The 19,332-nt window shown below is 49.0% G+C and overlaps 12 protein-coding genes across 12 annotated transcripts; 6 read left to right on the plus strand and 6 right to left on the minus strand.

The window, feature by feature from the left end:
• Window positions 1-83: 83 nt before the first annotated feature.
• Window positions 84-439, plus strand: BGW36DRAFT_428338 (uncharacterized protein; the record flags this gene model as incomplete). Its single annotated transcript, XM_046220535.1, has 2 exons — window positions 84-294; window positions 348-439. 2 exons carry the CDS (start codon window positions 84-86, stop codon window positions 437-439), a joined length of 303 nt encoding a protein of 100 aa, XP_046071263.1.
• Window positions 440-821: 382 nt separating this feature from the next.
• BGW36DRAFT_380695 (uncharacterized protein) lies at window positions 822-2,327 on the plus strand. The gene is made up of 2 exons (XM_046216360.1): window positions 822-1,934; window positions 1,983-2,327. The coding sequence occupies exons 1-2, from the start codon at window positions 936-938 to the stop codon at window positions 2,292-2,294; spliced, it is 1,311 nt and encodes a 436-aa protein (XP_046071264.1). The 5' UTR covers window positions 822-935; the 3' UTR covers window positions 2,295-2,327.
• A 314-nt stretch (window positions 2,328-2,641) lies between these two features.
• On the minus strand, window positions 2,642-3,335 carry BGW36DRAFT_298056 (CFEM domain-containing protein; the record flags this gene model as incomplete). Its single annotated transcript, XM_046211405.1, has 3 exons — window positions 2,642-2,819; window positions 2,889-3,202; window positions 3,255-3,335. The coding sequence occupies 3 exons, from the start codon at window positions 3,333-3,335 to the stop codon at window positions 2,642-2,644; spliced, it is 573 nt and encodes a 190-aa protein (XP_046071265.1).
• Window positions 3,336-4,305: 970 nt separating this feature from the next.
• On the minus strand, window positions 4,306-5,436 carry BGW36DRAFT_380702 (putative DNA polymerase delta subunit 4). Its single transcript, XM_046216361.1, has 3 exons — window positions 4,809-5,436; window positions 4,691-4,758; window positions 4,306-4,645 (listed from the first exon to the last, which is right to left on the minus strand). Exons 1-3 carry the CDS (start codon window positions 5,173-5,175, stop codon window positions 4,490-4,492), a joined length of 591 nt encoding a protein of 196 aa, XP_046071266.1. The 5' UTR covers window positions 5,176-5,436; the 3' UTR covers window positions 4,306-4,489.
• A 196-nt stretch (window positions 5,437-5,632) lies between these two features.
• Window positions 5,633-6,988, plus strand: BGW36DRAFT_360173 (origin recognition complex, subunit 6; the record flags this gene model as incomplete). Its single annotated transcript, XM_046214147.1, has 2 exons — window positions 5,633-5,817; window positions 5,878-6,988. 2 exons carry the CDS (start codon window positions 5,633-5,635, stop codon window positions 6,986-6,988), a joined length of 1,296 nt encoding a protein of 431 aa, XP_046071267.1.
• A 169-nt stretch (window positions 6,989-7,157) lies between these two features.
• BGW36DRAFT_360174 (uncharacterized protein) lies at window positions 7,158-8,545 on the minus strand (the record flags this gene model as incomplete). The annotated part of the gene is made up of 3 exons (XM_046214148.1): window positions 7,158-7,597; window positions 7,652-8,038; window positions 8,125-8,545. 3 exons carry the CDS (start codon window positions 8,543-8,545, stop codon window positions 7,158-7,160), a joined length of 1,248 nt encoding a protein of 415 aa, XP_046071268.1.
• A 688-nt stretch (window positions 8,546-9,233) lies between these two features.
• BGW36DRAFT_297004 (putative ubiquitin-like activating enzyme) lies at window positions 9,234-11,556 on the plus strand (the record flags this gene model as incomplete). The annotated part of the gene is made up of 9 exons (XM_046211322.1): window positions 9,234-9,320; window positions 9,412-9,582; window positions 9,644-9,880; window positions 9,930-10,054; window positions 10,101-10,171; window positions 10,225-10,504; window positions 10,557-10,732; window positions 10,783-11,236; window positions 11,286-11,556. 9 exons carry the CDS (start codon window positions 9,234-9,236, stop codon window positions 11,554-11,556), a joined length of 1,872 nt encoding a protein of 623 aa, XP_046071269.1.
• A 339-nt stretch (window positions 11,557-11,895) lies between these two features.
• On the minus strand, window positions 11,896-12,973 carry BGW36DRAFT_296994 (uncharacterized protein; the record flags this gene model as incomplete). The annotated part of the gene is made up of 3 exons (XM_046211321.1): window positions 11,896-12,053; window positions 12,114-12,522; window positions 12,593-12,973. 3 exons carry the CDS (start codon window positions 12,971-12,973, stop codon window positions 11,896-11,898), a joined length of 948 nt encoding a protein of 315 aa, XP_046071270.1.
• A 354-nt stretch (window positions 12,974-13,327) lies between these two features.
• Window positions 13,328-13,768, plus strand: BGW36DRAFT_297121 (BTB/POZ protein; the record flags this gene model as incomplete). The annotated part of the gene is made up of 3 exons (XM_046211329.1): window positions 13,328-13,448; window positions 13,513-13,561; window positions 13,630-13,768. 3 exons carry the CDS (start codon window positions 13,328-13,330, stop codon window positions 13,766-13,768), a joined length of 309 nt encoding a protein of 102 aa, XP_046071271.1.
• Window positions 13,769-14,247: 479 nt separating this feature from the next.
• On the minus strand, window positions 14,248-15,847 carry BGW36DRAFT_408239 (putative tRNA splicing endonuclease subunit; the record flags this gene model as incomplete). The annotated part of the gene is made up of 3 exons (XM_046219077.1): window positions 15,624-15,847; window positions 14,794-15,575; window positions 14,248-14,744 (listed from the first exon to the last, which is right to left on the minus strand). Exons 1-3 carry the CDS (start codon window positions 15,740-15,742, stop codon window positions 14,248-14,250), a joined length of 1,398 nt encoding a protein of 465 aa, XP_046071272.1. The 5' UTR covers window positions 15,743-15,847.
• Window positions 15,848-16,039: 192 nt separating this feature from the next.
• BGW36DRAFT_428348 (uncharacterized protein) lies at window positions 16,040-16,319 on the plus strand (the record flags this gene model as incomplete). Its single annotated transcript, XM_046220536.1, has 2 exons — window positions 16,040-16,084; window positions 16,134-16,319. The coding sequence occupies 2 exons, from the start codon at window positions 16,040-16,042 to the stop codon at window positions 16,317-16,319; spliced, it is 231 nt and encodes a 76-aa protein (XP_046071273.1).
• Window positions 16,320-16,921: 602 nt separating this feature from the next.
• Window positions 16,922-18,237, minus strand: BGW36DRAFT_298105 (arrestin domain protein; the record flags this gene model as incomplete). Its single annotated transcript, XM_046211410.1, has 3 exons — window positions 16,922-17,164; window positions 17,219-18,103; window positions 18,160-18,237. 3 exons carry the CDS (start codon window positions 18,235-18,237, stop codon window positions 16,922-16,924), a joined length of 1,206 nt encoding a protein of 401 aa, XP_046071274.1.
• Between the last annotated feature and the right edge of the window lie 1,095 nt (window positions 18,238-19,332).

The following is a 19,332-nucleotide window of genomic DNA, read 5'->3' on the forward strand; positions in this document are numbered from 1 at the left end:
CGTCACGTTTCACCTGTGAGGTTTTCCCATCAATGACTGTTTATTAATCCTCGTGAAAGAAGGAGAGATATCTTTGTTAAGTCATGTCGCATGCAGAGAATATCTTCGAGACAAGTGGGAGGATGAGTGTCATTGATATTGACGGCAATGATTATATAAAAGCCGTCAAGCATGAAGCTCACATCTCCGGAACAGGAATCCTGGGAGTCCTGTCCCAGGGCTACGTGCTTCCGCCTGACAAAGTGTACGACGATATTACCGACTTCGTTCTCACTGGATCGCTGGCATCGCAATGTTGACAAGATCGCCTTGGAGGCGACCTGAGCGACCCAGTTGACAATCCAAAGATCAAGACGGCAATCGTCTCCCCGCCTACCATCTACGGCAAGGGGATTGGTCCCGTTCGACAGCACAGCGTCCAACTTCCATGTCTGGGTGATCAAACATCCATTGATTGTAACTAGAGCCAATCAGAATTCAACCACACATCAACCGTGTTCCTTGGCCGGACAGTACTTACTGCATGTCGCCAATCAAGCAAGAGAATAGTCAATGCAATATAAGATATGTAATATGTAAATAAAAGTAATAGATAAATTAATTAAATTGGGGAACAAACAAAACTCCTAGTGCCAACTTCCTGTGTGGCGGACGGAGTAAATGAAGGAGTAAAGAAGCCGCATGCAGCAGCGCCCACGTCATTGCTGAGCTTGTTTTCTACAGCTAGCCTGTCACGGCCTAGCGCTGTTATATACTCTGAGATGATCGATGCTGATGTTTACTGTCTTGACTCTTGACTCTTGACTGGTTTGACCGACGATCGCCAGGATCGGGGATAGATATGTCGTACAGGTGTTGTCTCGTCTGCTATTTACGCCGTCAAGGCCCTCTCGCTACCTTGATGCTTTTTCTTGCAATGCCAACAGAATACAGCCATGCAACAGCCCTCCATCCGGCGCTACGGTCATAGTAGACGTCGCATCTGGATCCTGCTGGTTGCGCCGGCCATTGGGCTGATGCTGCTGTGGTCATGGCTACAAGGGCCTTATTCCATTTTCCTCGAGCAGATCCTCGCCGCAAATGCACGCAGTGTGAATGATGCAGAGTATAAAAACGGGATGAGCGAGCTCGCCGTGATTCTCAAGACCGGCGTGACCGAGCCATTACAGAAAGTGGCCGTACATATCGAAACCACACTGTCAGACGTGCCTTTCTACGCTGTCTTCTCCGACTACCAAGAGACAATCGCCGGCGTCCCGACATACGATGTCCTTCGCAACGTGAGCGACCGCGTGAAACAGCATATCCCAGATTTCGACCTCTACAACCGCATCCAACAACGCGGCCGGCAGGTTCTAGCTGGCCCCGACCACGGCGACGACTCCAGCGGCCCGTTTGGCCGCCAGAACAACCCTGGCTGGAGACTCGACAAATGGAAATTCCTCCCCATGATTTCCCTCGCGCTGGACCTCAGACCGGATGCGAAATGGTTCGTATTTATCGAGGCTGATTCGTACATCGTCTGGCCGAGCTTGGTAAACTTGCTATCTCGCCTCGACGCCCGCGAGGACCTGTATTTAGGGTCTCCCATGCAAATCGGCACAACCGTGTTTGCGTACGGAGGAGCAGGCTTTGTGCTTTCGAATTCAGCGATGAGGAAAGTGTCCAAACACCGTACGGAGAATGAGCAGCGAGTGGATGATTTCACGGCAATGCATTGGGCTGGCGACTGTGTGCTGGGCAAGGTCCTGCTCGATGTTGGCGTTGCGCTGCATAGTTCGTGGCCGATGCTGCAGCCCGATACGCCATGGGAGCTAGACTTTGTCAGGGAGAAAAGTAATCGACGTACGTGGTGTTACCCGCTGATCTCGTATCATCATATGACTGCGGATGATGTGCGTGAGATGTGGAGGTTTGATCGATGGTTCAACAGAGTAAGTGCTAGACTCAGTTATGACGTGAAGTAGCTTAGTGAGTATCAGTACGACACATCAGCAAGACCGCTCCTCTACCGCGACGTGTTCCGGCACTTCGTCCTCCCTGAGATTCTATCGCAACGAGGTGGATGGGACAGTCTGGCCGAGGACGCAGGAAATCACAGTCATTTTACTCTCGACGGCTGTGCGCGTCGGTGTTCTGACGATACGCAATGTCTGCAATACGCGTACCACGTCAATGGAAGTTGTTTTACATCGCGAGGCGTCAGAAGAGGTGTGCCGAGGGGGGGAGTTGAGTCAGGGTGGATGGTTGATCGGATTCTTGAGAAGATGAGGGAATACGAGCTGGGGTGTTAACTTAACCAAAGATTTATTTCTTTAGATTTAGGTGGGTACATATGTACGTATTGAAGATATTGTCACGTCACATTGGTAGGAGAATCGGATTCAATGTTATTGATTTCTAACGATACTCTATTCAATACATGTCTAATAATTGATACCGTGCGACAGGGTCAATGTTATGTATCAACATTAACTGGTATTTTGTGTTACGATATAGTACATACATCTCGCATTAATCCATTATTTATCGACCCCGAAGCAAATACCCAACCAACATCCATTAATCCTTCTCTAGTTTGATCTCAAGTTACCTACAAACATCGCCAGTCAACATCGTCCACCATTGAGGATGAACCCGTCTAGAGGATGAAAGCAGCGGCGGCGGCAACAGCAGCAGCGCCAAAGTTGGGCACGGCATTAGCGATGGCAGCGCCAGTGTGTGTAGGGGTGCCAGAAGTTGAGGAGGCAGCGCCAGAGCCAGAGCCAGAGCCAGAGCCAGAGGCCGAACCGGATCCAGATCCGGAAGCAGTGGCAGTGCTAGCGAGAGATCCAGAGCCAGAGCCGGAGCCAGAAGGAGAAGATGAAGGGGTGGAAACAGCGCCAGACACGCTAGAGCCACCAGGAGAGTTGGCAGCAGAGGTGGTAGCAGTGGCAGTTGTAGCGCCGCCGGTGCTGGTAGTGGTGGTTTCACCGGCGCTGGTGGTGGCAGCGCCAGTCACGGGGGGGACACTGATAGATTGGCTGGCAGACGAGCAGACGGAGACGACGGCATTGGAGGCGGAGGACTGGTCGTTGAGGTCGCAGTTCTTCTGCACGCAGGGGGTCACGCTGCTGACCAGCGAGGGCTTGGAGCAGTGGCAGGCAAAGTCAGTCAGACTCGAGCAGCCGTCGGAGCTCAGAGCGGTCACGAAGCAGCTCAGCTAGATGAGTCAGTATACAATACTTTAAACAAGGATATAGTGTACGACTCACGGCGCATTGGGGGATGTCCGGGAGCTGGGCCGAGGCGAGGCCAGCGGCGACGAGAGCAACGAGAGCGGTAGAGAACTGCATTTTGATGTTCGAGTACTCGACTGTGTAGCTGATCGTACTGTACTAAGTGTCTGGGATGCGATGAGCTATGCAGCAGTGGCTAAACGACCGAGATCCGAGCATCCCGGAGCGTGGTGCAGGGAGGGTGCAGGGCTCTTTATAGCAGCGGCCAGAGTTTAGATCGAGCGAACCCGCTCCATAATTACAACCAGCAATCTCGTTTTCTGTCTGGGTGGAGAGCTAAAGACTGGCCGCTTGGGCATTCCAAGCGGGGCGCTGGCCAGAAGGTTTGCTGCAGCGAGAGATTGCAGCTTCGGCCATTGGACTCGGTGCAGGCCAGTGACGTTTAATTTCAATCGGACCGATGTTATTACCGCGTATCCCAGCCGGACCAACATGTAACTCCCACCTGGGCACCTCTCTTGGGTAAGTAATTCGCAATTGTCTCGGTGGCAGTGGACCTCAGGTGGGCGAATAAGCATTTGTTAATGAAAAAAGGATTGTTGGAGCAGGATTGTCTGTTTCTGTCGGACAGCCGAATCCGGGGTAGGGCCGGGGCTCGGCCGGGGCTCAGCTCGACGGGGTTTAGCGCGGGCCGCAGCGGGCGCGTCCATTGGACGCCTGTTTTGCCACCTGCCCCAGCCAGGCCTAGCGCCGAGTGTCTTCGTCAGCCAAGCCTGAACGCGGCGATTTTTCCCTTGCTTTGTACAGCGTACAAAACTCTGTACAGTAGTAGTAGTACGGAGCAGACGACAGCACTGGTAAATCGCGATTGTAACTGGATCTGTTCGCATCTAGGCTGCAGGATATTGGTGTTGCTGATCGAGTCTTCCCTCTTGTGAGATACCATCCCACATCGCTGGTGGACTGCGGCTGGCACTGGTCACATTCTCCACCTGCCGCTTTTCTCGATTTCAAATTTTCACCGTGATGCCGAAGCATGTGATGCGCAATTTGCACCCGCGCCACGCCGTACACTAAGGATAGAAAGAATAGATAGATAATTAGATAACGCTCTTTATTCTTTATCATTGATAACGTGCGAAACATACGCTAACGCCGGGTATGAATACATAATACATGAATACATTGACAGTGTCGGACAATCCCGCCTGTGCACAATACAGTGAGTGGGTGTAGATGTAAAGAAATCTTGGCAATGATATCAATCGATATCATGACAGAAGCTCGTCCACATAGGCCCGCTCCTTCACCTGTCCTGTTCCTCCTGTGCCCTCTTTCAGAAGAACAGCCAGAACCTCAATCGGCGGGTTGAGGTCGAGCGCATACGCTCGGCGCCATCGCTTGATCCTCGAAATACCGATGCAGGGCTGTATCTGTTAGTCGAATTCGGCCTCGCGTGGATCAAGACATACCCCGTATTGACTTGACAGGTCAAAATGCCGAAGAATCTTCTCATTCACATCAAGGCCATTCTGATGGACTGCAAGAGATAAGCATCTGGTCAAGCAATTCTGGACTGAGAACACCTACCTCGTGGCGCAGTCCTTCTCTGCTCCTCCTCATTCCAATACTTCCTCAGTGCTGCGTCAGTAACTTTCAGCGCCTGCCGATCCTCCTCTGTTAGGGGTTGCTCCAGCTCTTTCTTTGTCTGTTCCCGTACAGCGATTTCAGCGACATGAGGCTTGGAGGAGCCCGAGGGAGGGGCAACGGGTGCTTGTTCTGGGAGTGAGGTATCGCGGGTGGCTTCCTTGAGGATGTTGGTTGCAATCGGCTCGATATCCTTGATCTGCTTTCCTGGCACTGTTGCGGACGGTTTTGTCACTCTGGTGTTCGTGCCAAACGACAACGTCGACTGTTGACGGCTGGCAGTCCGTCCGGTTGACCGGCGAGGAGGCATGGTGTCTGTAGTTGGTCTTCAATCGGGGTAATTCGAGAGTTGGGTAGACTGTTCTACTCCTGAACCAAGCTTGTCGAGATCTTCGGGTGAGGGATGGTTGGATGGTTGAATGGTTGCCTGCGCAACGAGGCTGGGCTAGTGGCGCCAACGGAGCGGGACGCGTCCAGCCCATATAACCCATATAACCCCATTTGGACATCACCTGCACTGAACATCGATAATATTAACAATAATATCGTATTCAAGATACTTTAGTTGCTAAATCTGTACCTCCAATCATACGCTTCCCGTAATAATAGTACATATTAACTAAATATTATTGAGTAGTTATTTATCAATTGGCTATGTTATTAATATTAATGTCTCTGACCTGATAAAGCTGGGGCCAGCCGCTCCACCTCAAAACTTCTAAACCTGAACAACCATCCATCCAGTTTGCTATTCTTCGTCACGCAAAATGAACAATCGTCCCGTCGAACAGGCGCTGGCGACTCTGCTGCCGACCCACGCGAACGAACTCCCACCCGAACTGGTGACTCTCGCACAATCCCTCATCGCGCAATCCCGCAGCTACGCAAGCAGCTTGAAACCGGAGGAGGAAATCGCCAGGCCTTTTGCATGCGCTGAAATAGCTTGTCGACGGTATATCTATCCAGTGGATAAATAAACGCACATGATGATTACTCACTAATGATGATGCAGGTTGTCTCGACTTCTCAAGCTCCCCCCTCTTCTCGGCCGTCCACCATGTCCGCCGCGAGTGTACAAGAAACTCTACACGTTTCTAGACAATTCAATTGGTACAAATAAAGCAAACCCAAAGAAAGAAGGTACAGCCAAAGGACTTAATCGCACGCCGTCCAAGTCTACGCCGCGAAGAAACACCCCCCTAAAAGACACGCCATCGAGAACAGCCTCGGTGAAGCGTGCACGCTTCATGCACAATCCTACCCAGAGTTCACAGAATATCAACGATGCTCCGGAATGGGTCATGCCTTCGATTCGCACCGTGTGCAAGACACTGTCTACCCCTGCTCCTCGAATGAGCTTGTGGTCGCGTCCGCCGATCTCAAGATCACTGCCTCCGCATATCTTCGCTGGCGTCTCATCTATTCTCCACTTTATTACCGCGATGCCAGACAAGGAGTTTGATAAACTAGACGAGGATGCCTCTGAGTTCCTAGAAATCTTCCGTACACCCAGCAACAAAAGCACAGACGACTACAAAGAACTAGTCAACGCTCTGATAGTGGCTATCTACTTCCTGGTTCTTGCTCGGCGTCGTAGCCCCGGTCCGGGCGCAGAAAACAATGGCTCAGCAAACCCTGGAAGGGAGGAAGAATCCCGCAAAATGGACAAAAAGACATTCTCGGAAATGCGGCAAACCGCTTTGTCAAGCCTAGGACTGTCGCCGACGGAAAAGCGTCATGGCGAGGACGTCGATGCGTGGATTGCCGTGGTCATGGGCCAGAAATGGGCCAAGAGTCAAGAATGGTTTGAAAACATCCCGCTGGCGGGGGAACGCGACGAGGAATTTGTGGATGGCCATGTCCTTGAAGATGAAGACAACACCGACCTCACCAACGCCAAACGTCGGAAGACGAAATTGTTGGTGCAGACTGGGAACAGAGAAGGGCTGCTTTTGCCTGGTCTTGGAACTATGATGCAGGATCGAGTGGATTATTTGAGTGAGGACCGGAGAGAGGATTATGCAGAGTGGAAGACAGAAATCATGAAAAGGATTGCCAGCATGGAAAAATCCGCGAGCAGCGACGTAAGTGGGAAAAAGAGAGCTGCCGTTGCTGTTGCTTGATGTAAAACAGTATAAATATGGACTTGTAATATCTGATATAAATCTAACTTCATATGGATATAACTAAGCATATTTACGGCAACGCCTTGTCAATCCCACAGTCTATATTCATACAGGATAACAATAAAAAACGCGAATAACGAGAAAACCGCCGTATCTACTATGTAATTTAATACCAAATACTCCTCGTTCGATGGTGGGGAATAGTCTCGCGACCATCCCTCTCTAATTCTTTCATCGTATCATAGAGGAAAAAATCAATGAGAATGGCATTCACCCGTGAGTTCCCATTCCCATTCTCATTCTCATCCTGAGTTTTGCCGTCTGATATTGTCATAGCTGCTGTCTTTGCTTCGAGATTGCTGATTTGTTGGCCGTTGCGGTCGATGTCAAGCGAGTGCCGTGAGGAATTGGTGGCTGTCTGTGATTCTGAATGCAGACGATTGATTTCTTGTCTGATCAGTTCAACGCACCAGATACTGGCACCGCGGATCTCAATCTCGCGGGTTGAGCCTCCTTCGATAGGCTGCAGTCGTCGAATCTGGCTTTCAAGAGGGGGCGAGTAGAGAAGACAGCCCAGTTGGTTGAGGATCTGGGGAATGCGGTAGTCTAGAAAATTAGCAACAATGCCCTAGTTTTACAACCCTATTTTGTACGACGCACCGGCAAACATGGTAATATTCTCAATATCGTGAAACTCGCCGAACGACTCCCCCTCAAAAGAAGCCCATAAATCAGCTACCAGGATCTGTGCACGCTTGTAAAAGCGTACTTTGCGCCCATCAAACAATGCCTCGTCGCGGAAGCAAGCAAAATTCTCGGCTAGCAGATTTACCAATGCGGCAGCAGATTGATTAGCGTCGTAGATGCAGTTGATGAAACTGCCGTCGAATTTCTCGTCAAGCACCCGCCCAGCTTCGCGGAGACATTCTAGTCTCTCCTCGAACAGAGGGATTTGTTCGTCTGTGGCAGACCGGAAGACGTGTCTCAGGACGTCTTCTGTCAAGGCATCCTCATCGAGCCAGAAATCGGGGCTTGTGATGGGTATATCTGGTGAGTATTAGCTATTTCTCTATAGTCTATCAGAGAGAGGATTCTCTCTAGAGTGTGTTAGAGAGAAAGAAGAAGATAATTACCCTCGTCCAACGCCCTTTGCAAAGCAGCTACTAAACTCCAGTACCCAGTCCATTTCTGCCCGCGATACTCAATGGCAAACCTCTTACTCTCGTCTGTCTCGTCCGACCAGAAACTGAAATTAAGCAGATCCATCGTCAAGATGAAATCCACCGTGCCCTCATCTTTTGACTTTGGATGCAGCTCATGCGCCGACCACGACTTGGTCGAGTAATGTTTCTCCTGCATTTGCTGCCATATCGTCCGCGCGGCGGCCTTTGTGCTGCGCGGATCTAGGGCTACGTCAATCGCGTTGTCAAAGATGAAGCGCGCGTTTTGCAGCACTTTGGTTTCTGGTGCTGGCGGCGGGCCGTTCTTCTTGCCTAGACCGAGGGACTGGCGGAGGAGCTCTAGGAGCTCGGGGTCGGCTTCATCATCAGACATGTTTTGATTGTTCTGCTCTTGCTGCAGCCTGCTTGGTGCTAGATATGACAATATTGAATGGTGGTGAAAGGTGTCCACGGATATCGATCCAAATTGATCCACCTAAATCGGGCGGGCTTGAGTCATAGCTACAGGGTCAATTACTTTTGCAGCCAGTCGTATATACAGACAAACCCCGTACCGATTTTGTTTGATTTCTCTCAAACCAAGCGTTTGTTCTTGCCATGTCTTTGTCGTGTGCCTGAGAAAAATATATTTCAATCAGCCTTACATAAGCATATTCCTGGCGGTGATTGGCTCACATCTCTCTCCCCTGCAGCAGGCATCAAACAGCATGATATCACGTCTGTCTGGTCAGAGTGCTTCAAATAGGTGTGATTAAGATGCTCGTAGATGTGTATCTGGGAATTATATGAGGACAGTCTAATTATACGTATAGTGTCCTTGTAATTATATAGACTGTACGTGGAATGCTTCCGCGGTACGAATATATAACTATCCGCCAGACGTAATCGCAAGGATAACAGCCGCGCCGCATCTCTCGCTTTCTCGCTGCACCCACCCCATCTCCTCTACCTCACCTGCACCTTTGTTTTGCTCCCCCGTCATTTTGTCACCTCACTCTTTACCTCTCTCGCTGCCTCTTTATGGAATTATAGAATTCGATTGCGCCACCTCGTTCAGAGTGATGGATTCCAGCGCAACCGCCAAACCCGCGCAGCGAGACGCCTATTTGAAGCGCTCTCTCGGCACTCTCTCCAGGCGCATTCGTGAGGTAAGCCGGCTTTCTGCTCCGGTTTCCATCCCGATCCCTTTACTACAATCTCCGCAGCTCCCAGACAGCTAATTGACTTATTTACTGATAGTCTCGCGTACTCTTGGTCGGCGCTGGCGGCATCGGCTGTGAGCTTCTCAAGAACCTGCTCCTCACCGGTTTCGGCGAGATACATATCATCGATTTAGATACTATAGATCTCAGCAATTTGAATCGCCAGTTTCTATTTCGACACGAGCATATCAAAAAACCGAAAGCTCTGGTACGTTGATGCGTGATGAGCAGGTGGTGTTATCGCATTGTCTAATGGGGCTCTTCTACAGGTAGCGAAGGAGGTCGCTGGGAAATTCCGGCCTGACGCAAAGTTGGAAGCATATCACGCCAATGTAAAAGACATTCAGTTCAACGTCGATTGGTTCAAAACGTTCGATATTGTTTTCAACGCCCTCGACAATCTTGATGCCCGCCGTCATGTCAACCGCATGTGCCTTGCAGCCGACGTACCTCTGGTGGAAAGTGGAACAACAGGTTTCAACGGCCAAGTTCAAGTTATAAAGAAGGTGCGATGGAGTTTTACAACTTCAAAAGGTCCGAGCTGATGAAGACTAGAATCGTACCGAATGTTATGATTGTAACCCGAAGGAAGTGCCCAAGACTTTCCCAGTGTGCACTATTCGGAGCACCCCAAGTCAGCCAATCCACTGCATCGTATGGGCAAAGAGCTACCTTCTTCCGTAAGTATACACAGAGAGATTTTGCAACGTCAACTAACTATTCTAGGGAGCTTTTCGGAACGAGCGAAACCGACAGCGACGAAGATGGCTTTGACCATAGCGAGGATGCTGAAAATGGTATTTTCATTACAAAGGGTTCCAGAACAAATCACAACAGCTAATAATGGTAGCCGAGGAAATTGAGAATTTGCGCCGCGAAGCACAAGCTCTGAAAACAATTCGCGAATCTATCGGCTCGGAGGACTTCGCTCAAAAGGTATTCGATAAAGTCTTCAAAGGAGATATTGAACGGTTACAAGGAATGGAGGACATGTGGAAGACGAGAAAACCGCCAACAGCCTTAGACTACCAGACCGTACAAAAGGACGCTAGCTCGGTCGATGTCACTGTGTCGCAGAATGACCAAAAAGTGTGGACAACAGAAGAAGACTTGGTAGTTTTCAAGGACAGGTAAGATGAACTTTAACTATTTCATGGTGCTAATAGCTAAATGAATATACAGCTTGGATCGTTTGAGCAAGCGTATGAAGATGCTTCAGTTGGAAAAAAATGGAGACATTGAACCTGTGATCACATTCGACAAGGACGATGTTGACACCCTGGACTTTGTGGCTGCAAGCGCAAATTTACGATCCGTAGTATTTGGCATTGAGACCAAGTCAAAGTTTGACATTAAGCGTACGTTGTTTCGAAAGATAGTTTTTTTGGTGCTGATATTGATTTCATAGAAATGGCTGGAAATATCATCCCCGCTATTGCCACCACAAATGCTATGACAGCCGGCCTATGTGTGCTTCAAGCCTTTAAGGTTCTCAAGGACGATTACAATCAAGCCAAGATGGTGTTTCTCGAACGCTCCGGTGTTCGTGCAATCAACACTGACAGTCTGCGACCACCGAATCCGTACTGCGCTATGTGCTCTGTAGCTCAAGGCCGGGTTTTTGTCGATATTGAACATGCAACACTGAATGACTTAGTCGAAGACATCGTTCAGGGCAAGCTTGACTACGGCGAAGAATTCTCTATTAATACAGATGCAGGCATGATCTATGATCCAGATCTCGAGGACAACCTGCCGAAGAAGCTGAAAGATCTTGGTGTCGCCTCTGAGAGTCTACTTACCGTCATTGACGAAAAAGATGACGAACCTTTTGTCAACGTGGAGCTGATGGTGGTAGAAAAGTACGTTGAAAACATCTTATTCTGTTCCTTCTATGCTAATGATTCTCAGAGCTAGACCTACCCCCGAGGATAAAGCTGTTTCCCTTGCAGAAGATATTAATATTCCCAAGAAACCTCGACAACAAGCTCCACCCGAAGAGCATCTTTCCAACGGGACCGCAGTCAACGGCGGAACTGCCAAACGGAAACGCGACGCTGAAGAGGCTGATCTTGACGGAGAACCTGATGCAAAACGTCTTGCCAAACAAAATGGCGAAAGCAACCAGCCAATTGTTCTTGATGACCCTGAAAGCGGAGCCATTGTCATTGATGACGATTAGAGACAAATTCCAGACTATTGATGACGGCCGGGATTTCCTTTCCTTTTCTTTTTGTATAATACTCAACGACCGAGAGAAACATGGGCATATACCGGAGTTGGAGGCTATTGCGGGTTTTCATTTCGTTCATGCTCGGACTACATGGGATGGAAATGAATGGAGTGGCCTTTATATGGTGCGCTGGGCTAAACTCTTGCGAATACTAATACTTTAAGATCATTAGAGAATGGTTTCAATTGATGTACCTAAGACCATCGCCTGAGATACGATAACGAAGCTGATCGGAACAACCTTTTTCTCTCTTCTCATCTGGTAATTCTATATTACATCTATTACATCTTATACAGCGCTCAACCCGCCATCGAGGTTGAGAACACAATTGTTAGCATACTCGTTCCTCACAAGAAACACAGCTGCGTCTGCAACTTCTCGCGGATCCCCGAATCTTTTCAACGGAATGCGTGCGTTTAATGCATCTATCTGGTCATTGCTGAAGTCTATACAATCTTTGATTAGACACAATCTTTGAATTTAGAGATCTTGGTTAATAGACTTACTCTCTATCATCGGAGTTTGAATATACCCCGGCACAATAGCGTTACTTCGTAGGATTGTCTTACCACCCCTCAACATCTCTGCTGCTTCTACTGTCATTGCGCTCGTTAACCCTAATAATCCGGCTTTGGATGCTGCGTATGCAGCTGTGCCAGTCACACCTTTTAAGGCAAGTAGTGAGGAGATGTTGATAATGCATCGAGATGGTGGTGGATCGTTATTATCATTGGAGGTATCATTGACCCGATCCCTGGCGCGTGCGCGAATGCATGCTCTTAACATCGCCCGAGAAGCAAGTATCGCCCCTTCGAGGTTCGTCTTGAGAATTTGTGAAATATCGTCTGTGGAGGTTTTCGGGAGGATATTTGAGATGGATATTCCAGCAGCATTGACGAGAATATCAACATGTTCCTGCAAGAATCATAATCAGTATATATTTCTTAATTCCACAAATAACAAAACTACAAGTGATGATTCTCACCATCTCCCTTTCAAGTCGCCCCATCCACTCTTTGGCCATGGAGATATCACCAACCAGCAGCTTTACATTATCCGCAGACGCAATATCCTCTTCCGGCATTCGTGTGGCAATTTGGCTACTATAACCATTATCACTATCTCCTTTCAATACTGATGGCATAGATTCCGTTAACCGCTCCGCAGCTTCTTCTAGTTTTTCGCGCCGTCGACCAACGAGGATTACTCTACGGACGCCTTCTTGTAGAAATCGCTCTGCAATCGCATATCCAATGCCGGAGGAGCCGCCTGTTATCAGAGCTGTGCGACTAGAGAGGGGATTGGGGTTGTGTTTTCTGGAGTGTTTATTTGTGTGTGTGGAGGTAGATGAGGAGTTTCGTTTCATCGATATGCAGCTTCGTCGAATCTGAACCTGCGGGTTTGAGCATTTAAGACAGGCTCCGCTCTCCCCGATGCACCGGAGCAGCCTTGTGTTGGGCTTTGCAAGCATGGACGATATGTGTTAAGAATTAATCACTTTTGAATGTAGGCAGAACAGACAGTTGACGAAATAAGAGCGAGGGTGATTTCATAGTTCTACGCGACTGATCTCCGCAGCTTGAGCACGGACCAGCGCGGAGTTTAATCGATAAGATTCTCTCCTGTTTCTTATTATTTTCCCCTCCAAACAAACACGCCATCCATTTTCTTATTTAATATTCCCGTCTTCAAATAACAGCGACCTATTGAATGAAAGAAGATGGCGACAAACTCGCTTGCAGAGTTTGTGACGCTCGTCTCTAGTGACGGCTTCGAATTCATCCTCCCTCGCAGCACGGCGTGTATATCAGGAACAATCCGTCGAATGCTTGAGCCTAGCAGTGCGTCGACGTCCTTTCGCTTTTGATTCTTCAAAACACACTCGCTAATATTTTTCCACTACAGGCAAATTCTCGGAAGCGTTGACGGGTCGCTGTGTTCTTGAAAACATCACGTTAGTAGCCATACCCAAAAGATATGTGTCAGGAGAAAAAGACCCGTTAACATAAAGTTATCCTGCAGAGGCGTCGTTCTAGAGAAAGTCTGCGAATATTTCTGCTATAATGAGAAGAACAAAGATCAAAGCAATGTGCCGGATATGGATATTCCGCCGGAGTTGTGTTTGGAATTGTTGATGGCGGCTGATTATTTGGATACATAGGTATGGCTCTTGATGGATTATTAAAATGGCATTTAACTAGTGATATAGGTGGAAGAAGGCTATTATTGCGCATACACTACGGAAGATTTGGAGGATGGTTTGATGATACCTCGGTGTTGGAAGTCGGAGTCATATGGCGTCTATGGATTGATTTCTAAGCGAATACACATACACTTGTTGTGCGAATTCTGGATTCTCTTGATCTCAGCGACTTTGTTGATGGCAACCATCGCTAACTCGTCGCCGCCCATCTGAAGCATCGTCGCCTGTCTCATCGTACACTATAGACAGCTGACCTAAAGATGATGGGAGATTAATTCCTGGGCTAGACTGGTGTCTAGCCTGGTAATTCCCTCTCTATTCAGCCCGAGTCCTTTGTATGGGCTAGAGGGCCTTATTCTGTGGGAAACAGCGACTCAAGAATCGTCTCGACTCTCATCGAGTCTATTCGAATTATGTAAAGTCATTGCAAGCACATATCACCGCCCTCTCCCCTTCCCCCCGCCTTTATTGTTCCCTTGGAACGCGCCTTTTTTATTCCCCTTCGGAGGTCCTTGGAACTCGTAGATCTTCTCTTTCGAAAACCCTGCGTCGGCAAAACGCAAATAACTGACAATGCCCTGGTCCACAACGGCGAGGATTGCACTGCGATATCCGTGGCGGAGCCGCACGTACAATTGACGCTGCATCTTCTCGCCATGAGGTGGATCGTACGGACTAGTTTCGACGAGAGCGCGTAGCTGCGATAGAGTAGGTATTGATGTCTGGGTGCGTGCATCCACAACTGCGACGCGGAAATCCGGTGTGCTAGGGGATGTTTTCTTGAAGGGCGTGGAGGGCTTGTAAACGTGATATGCGAATTGGAATGGTGGTTCGGTTTGATGGCGTGCTGGTTTCTTGTTGTCGACTGTTTCGACCGGGATTATTGCTAGCTTTTTGAATAGATTATCTGTGTCAAAGTCAGCTTCCAATTCGTCTGGAGGATAAAAGAAGAGAGTAAGAGAGAAAGAGTGGTATCGGCATACTGTAGCTGTGGGGTACGTTCAACCCAACCAGTGGACCTTGCGCTGAATAATCGCTTTCGAAGAGCTTATGTATTGATGCATATAACCGATTCCAGGAGTTGGAAATGTTTGTCGCAAAGGGGAACCCATGCTCAACATCGTCGTCCACACCCAGGTCCTCGGTTTCATCCTCGCCGCCATGCCACGACGGAGCGCGAATAATGGTATATCCCAATCGTTTCAATCCAGTAAACACAGAAAATCTATCCAACGTGAGACCACCACGACCAATCAGGCAAGCATACGCTGCCTGTAGGCTCATTGGCACCTCGGCCTCATCGCTATCCGTAAGAGAGCCAGTCATTGAAACGGGCCATCTGATTTCGAGAGTCCCTCGTTCGAGCATATACAATGCCTCTTCTGGAAGTAGCCATAGCCGATTCCAGCGATCCGTCTTGCCCATCGTCCTGAAGAGATTTCCTTTCTCATTCGGAACGCAAACGCATGCATCGGCAGGGATTACACTCATTGGATCCCTCACAAATTTGGCGGGCTTTGTTGCTGCTTCTTTTCCATCACCGGATTTCTGCTGTTCTTTGACCTCGGTAACTAACGGGGTAGGACCTTCTGGGCAGTATACACCAATGATATTATTTTTTGCCGTGCGGAGGCGAGGGTGAGCAATCGCATTGTGCATTGCACTTCGTGAAGTGGATAATACATCAGATTGTAGCGTAGTGGGATTGGGCTCGAAGTCTTTTTCGCCGCGACGTGGAAGGGAGGTTTGAGCGTTATCGGCGATGCTATTGGCATGTTACTAATGAAAGAAGCTAAGGGCATTCTTGCCATACATGCTGAGACTGTTCAAGAAGCGGAAATCTTGCACTTCTTCGGAAAGATCGATATCTGCCTGCGCAGCGGAGTCGCCGGGCGCGGGGCGGTGAATCACATCCTCATCGACGTCGGCCATGGCCAGACGCGAGAAAGAAGGCTGTATAAACCTTCTTGGCCTCTATAGCGCAAAGGATAGGACTTGAAAGAATTTCGAACCAAGAGTGGGATCGGCAGCAAAAGCATAGAGAGTGGAGAGCCAAAAAAGTAAGACGGCTGGTTCCATTTAACTCGATGTCCAAGCCGAGTTTAGCGGGTCCATCCACGCTTGAGCTTATAATTCTTCTAACAGATCTACCCCACGGTGCCAACTATTGATAGTGATATTTACTCAAGCTGATATTAGCTATATTAGCTTTAGTTAAAAGAAATCAAGATGACTACCCCCGCGTTATCATATTACAATGACTTGCTTCTCGAGGTAAACCATGCAGCCCAAAGTATCCCACGAACTCACTGAACATTTGTAGATATCAACCAATTTGCAAAACACGCTAAACACATTTGGGCCTACGTCGCACCAGTACAGAGATGTCCTACAGACGCTGAAGGACTGCATTCAACAAATCGAGCAGAATAGCCAACAAGTCAAGCCAGAGTCATTGGATCCCTTGAGGCTGGGCCTGGCCATGGAACTGTTGAGCCTGAAAGAATAGGTATGGGTGGTGTAACAATCAATTGATTAGTGTGGAACGATTTATGATGATATGTTTTATTATTTTTTAGACATTTTGCGCTATATTCAAAATGGATACTGGATCACCAGTCTCGCCAATGTTCCCCTGCCATAGAAAAACAAACACGCTCCAGCGTGTAAACTCAGCACGAACCGTATAGATAAAACACGAAGCTTCGCCGACAAACCCCCCATAAGATCACTCGCAACGCCATGCCTGAACGCCAATCCATGCACAATAGTCATTTGCAATAGTGACCAAGAAATATAAGAGTCGCCACAGTGGGTATCAGAGCGCGCGTCATCACCCTTTACCTGAATCATAAAATCAAAGCCAAGACAATTAATATATGCATTATCTTGAGCCTTCTCTGCCAAATTCATTTTCAAGTAGCAACCAATCGAATGGTCTGTTATTCCTGTGTTCAACACAGCAGTGGTGAGAAGCTTGGTTAGATTCTGGTGGCTCATTGCCGACCACCAAGAAGATATTCTGCATATCGCGTTATTTCTTTTGAAGAGCGGTGCGAGCTAGATTAGGTCTAGCACCAATGATTAGACTGACGATAGAATTGATGTCATTCAGTCTATCAGCGGTTTCTTCTGTTTTCCAACGACAGCAACGCCAAGCGCAGCAAGGGCATTATGATCACGGTAGCGAATTATTGTCGGATGCGGCAGCATCGGGTTTTCAGGATTGACAAAGGCAGCATCACGTGCCGACTGTTCTATTGCTTCCATCTCTTCTTTACATCCAGCGTGGTCAATTGGGCATACGACGATTGGTTGCCTAATAATGATGTCTCTCGCAGATGTAAGGTGTGCCTAGTAGCGTGAGTTAGCATGACATATAGTCAACCTCAACCGGTGGAAAATCACCTTGACAGTAAGATAGTATTCGATTTTGTATAAGCTTGCAGTGGTTGTGAAACCAATCACTCCGTAGGCAGGAAATGCTGCCTTCCCCCTGGGAAGAATGCCGTCGGTATCTCTCAAATCCTTTGTCGGAAACACCAAGCCTATATTCGTTGAATATCCTTGCTCAGGTAACTTTATACCAACGGTTTCTGATCTCTTTGTTATAGTCTTGACTTTGCGTGACGGCTCATCGCCTTCATGATTGTATATGATTTCCTCATCGATTCCAATGGTGAGTTTGTTGATTGTGACTTTTCTGGCTTTCCCCAGCCAATCCAAATTTGGAGCCAGTCTGACATACACGCTCACAGGGTCGAGCGGTCCGTATGACCATCGTGGTAGCGATATGCCCAAGGTCACCAAATGATCTGTTACTTTCTCGGCTGTCTCCGGACGGTTGTACATTCCAAACGTTGACAATGTATCATAACGGCAGATGGGAACGGGAAATGCGTATTTCTTTTGCTCTGACGGCCCTTGTTGCACGGTAACAACCATTTCGTAGAATGTTTCTGCTGTTCGACTCGGTAGTTGCAAGCTAGCTGCAGGCACTCTGCGAGATGTCTCCTGCGCGCCTCTACCATACGGAATAAATAGCATGAAAGGCAGATCCATGGATATGACCTCCTCGTAGTCCCGGCCTGCAGCGCATCGATACAGAAGCATCTCCTTTCCGACCAGCTCGGTTATTTCTTTCCTGGGAGCTGCAAGGCGTTTCTTTGTGACTGAATCTGCGGACGGGTGTATGCTTTCTCTGCGCTGGAGACAGACGGTGACCAGCGACACGTTGACAGGGGCGGTGATGCCCACGCTCGGACGAATCTCGACTTTGCCTTCAATTCGCGGCTGCCATGTTTGTTAGAGAGATTCTCTGCGCAGCAAGGGGATTGCCTATCACTTACCAATGTCGCTGATATGCCGGGGTAACCGACGAGAAAGTTGCCATTGGGTGGGCCAGACACTCGCACAAAGGCGGCCATCTTCAAAGGGCGCTGACCCGGCCACCATGAGCGAGCGCCAGGAGAAGGATAAGCACAGCCAGTTGGAAGGTCAGCGGCTCAGCGATCGTGGGATGGACGTGGGAGAATTGTTGCATAAGTCCACCTGGGGAGGGACGGTGGACGACAGGAGGAGGTTAAGGGAATCGTAGCCAACACGGCAAGGCAGGATGACGCAGTTGGACGGCTAGATGGAGGGGGCAGCTGGGGATTAGTTGAGGGCGACGTCGCGGGATGAACGGGCGCTCTCTAGTCCCATCGCCGTGGAGAGCCTCGATGCAAGCAAGCTTGGGGTATGTTGGGTGCGAGCTGGTGCTGGTGCTGGGGCTGGCGTGTGTTTCCGAAATTAAACGCTCGCTTGGTTGCGCGATGAACCAGGAGCAGCAGCAGCAGCAGCGGATTGCGCCAGTGCTGTTTGGGCGGTTTGACTCTGGGCAGTTTGCAGTTGGTGGAGTCCGCAGCATTTGGATGAATAACAACACTATTAACTACAACTGACTGTCATAGTCAGTCGCAACTAGCCGCCTTCGACCCTACGAGGCTGCGAATCCAGGGCCACCGACGAGGATTTTCGTGCGATTTGCTCCTTTAGTTACGACTACGAGCCATTCAGGCTGCACGACCTGCCTGTCAGCAAGCGTGACTAGTCAGCCGCGTGTGGTTAATTCCCCGGAAGAATGCCATTATAATTCTTATAATTGATGCCTGCCTGCTGTGACATCAATCGCCATGATACTTCTTATTCCGCGCATAAGACGAGTCAGTCTCGCGTATTAAATATGTAGTATCTGACCTGAACGAGGCTGAGCGCAACAAGGACCTGGGATGCGACAGGCGGGTTGTCACTTGACTTGTAGAACCGTGGCCCCCGCTTGTTAAATGCTCAATGCTGCCGTAGTTCTGCCTGTGTAACCGATAATTCCGGATATTGGGCTGGCACCGCAGCAGCAGTCGTGTTTACAATGGTCTGTGTCGACTGTCGTGGGGTTGTGCGGAGACACCGCCTTTGCCATTCTGCCGGCTAAATTCTTCACCGACACCACCACCTGCAGCAACTTGCCATTGTAACTGCCATCG

The sequence above is a fragment of the Talaromyces proteolyticus genome (assembly GCF_021365285.1).
Source record: "Talaromyces proteolyticus strain PMI_201 chromosome Unknown BGW36scaffold_7, whole genome shotgun sequence".
Taxonomy (NCBI): domain Eukaryota; kingdom Fungi; phylum Ascomycota; class Eurotiomycetes; order Eurotiales; family Trichocomaceae; genus Talaromyces; species Talaromyces proteolyticus.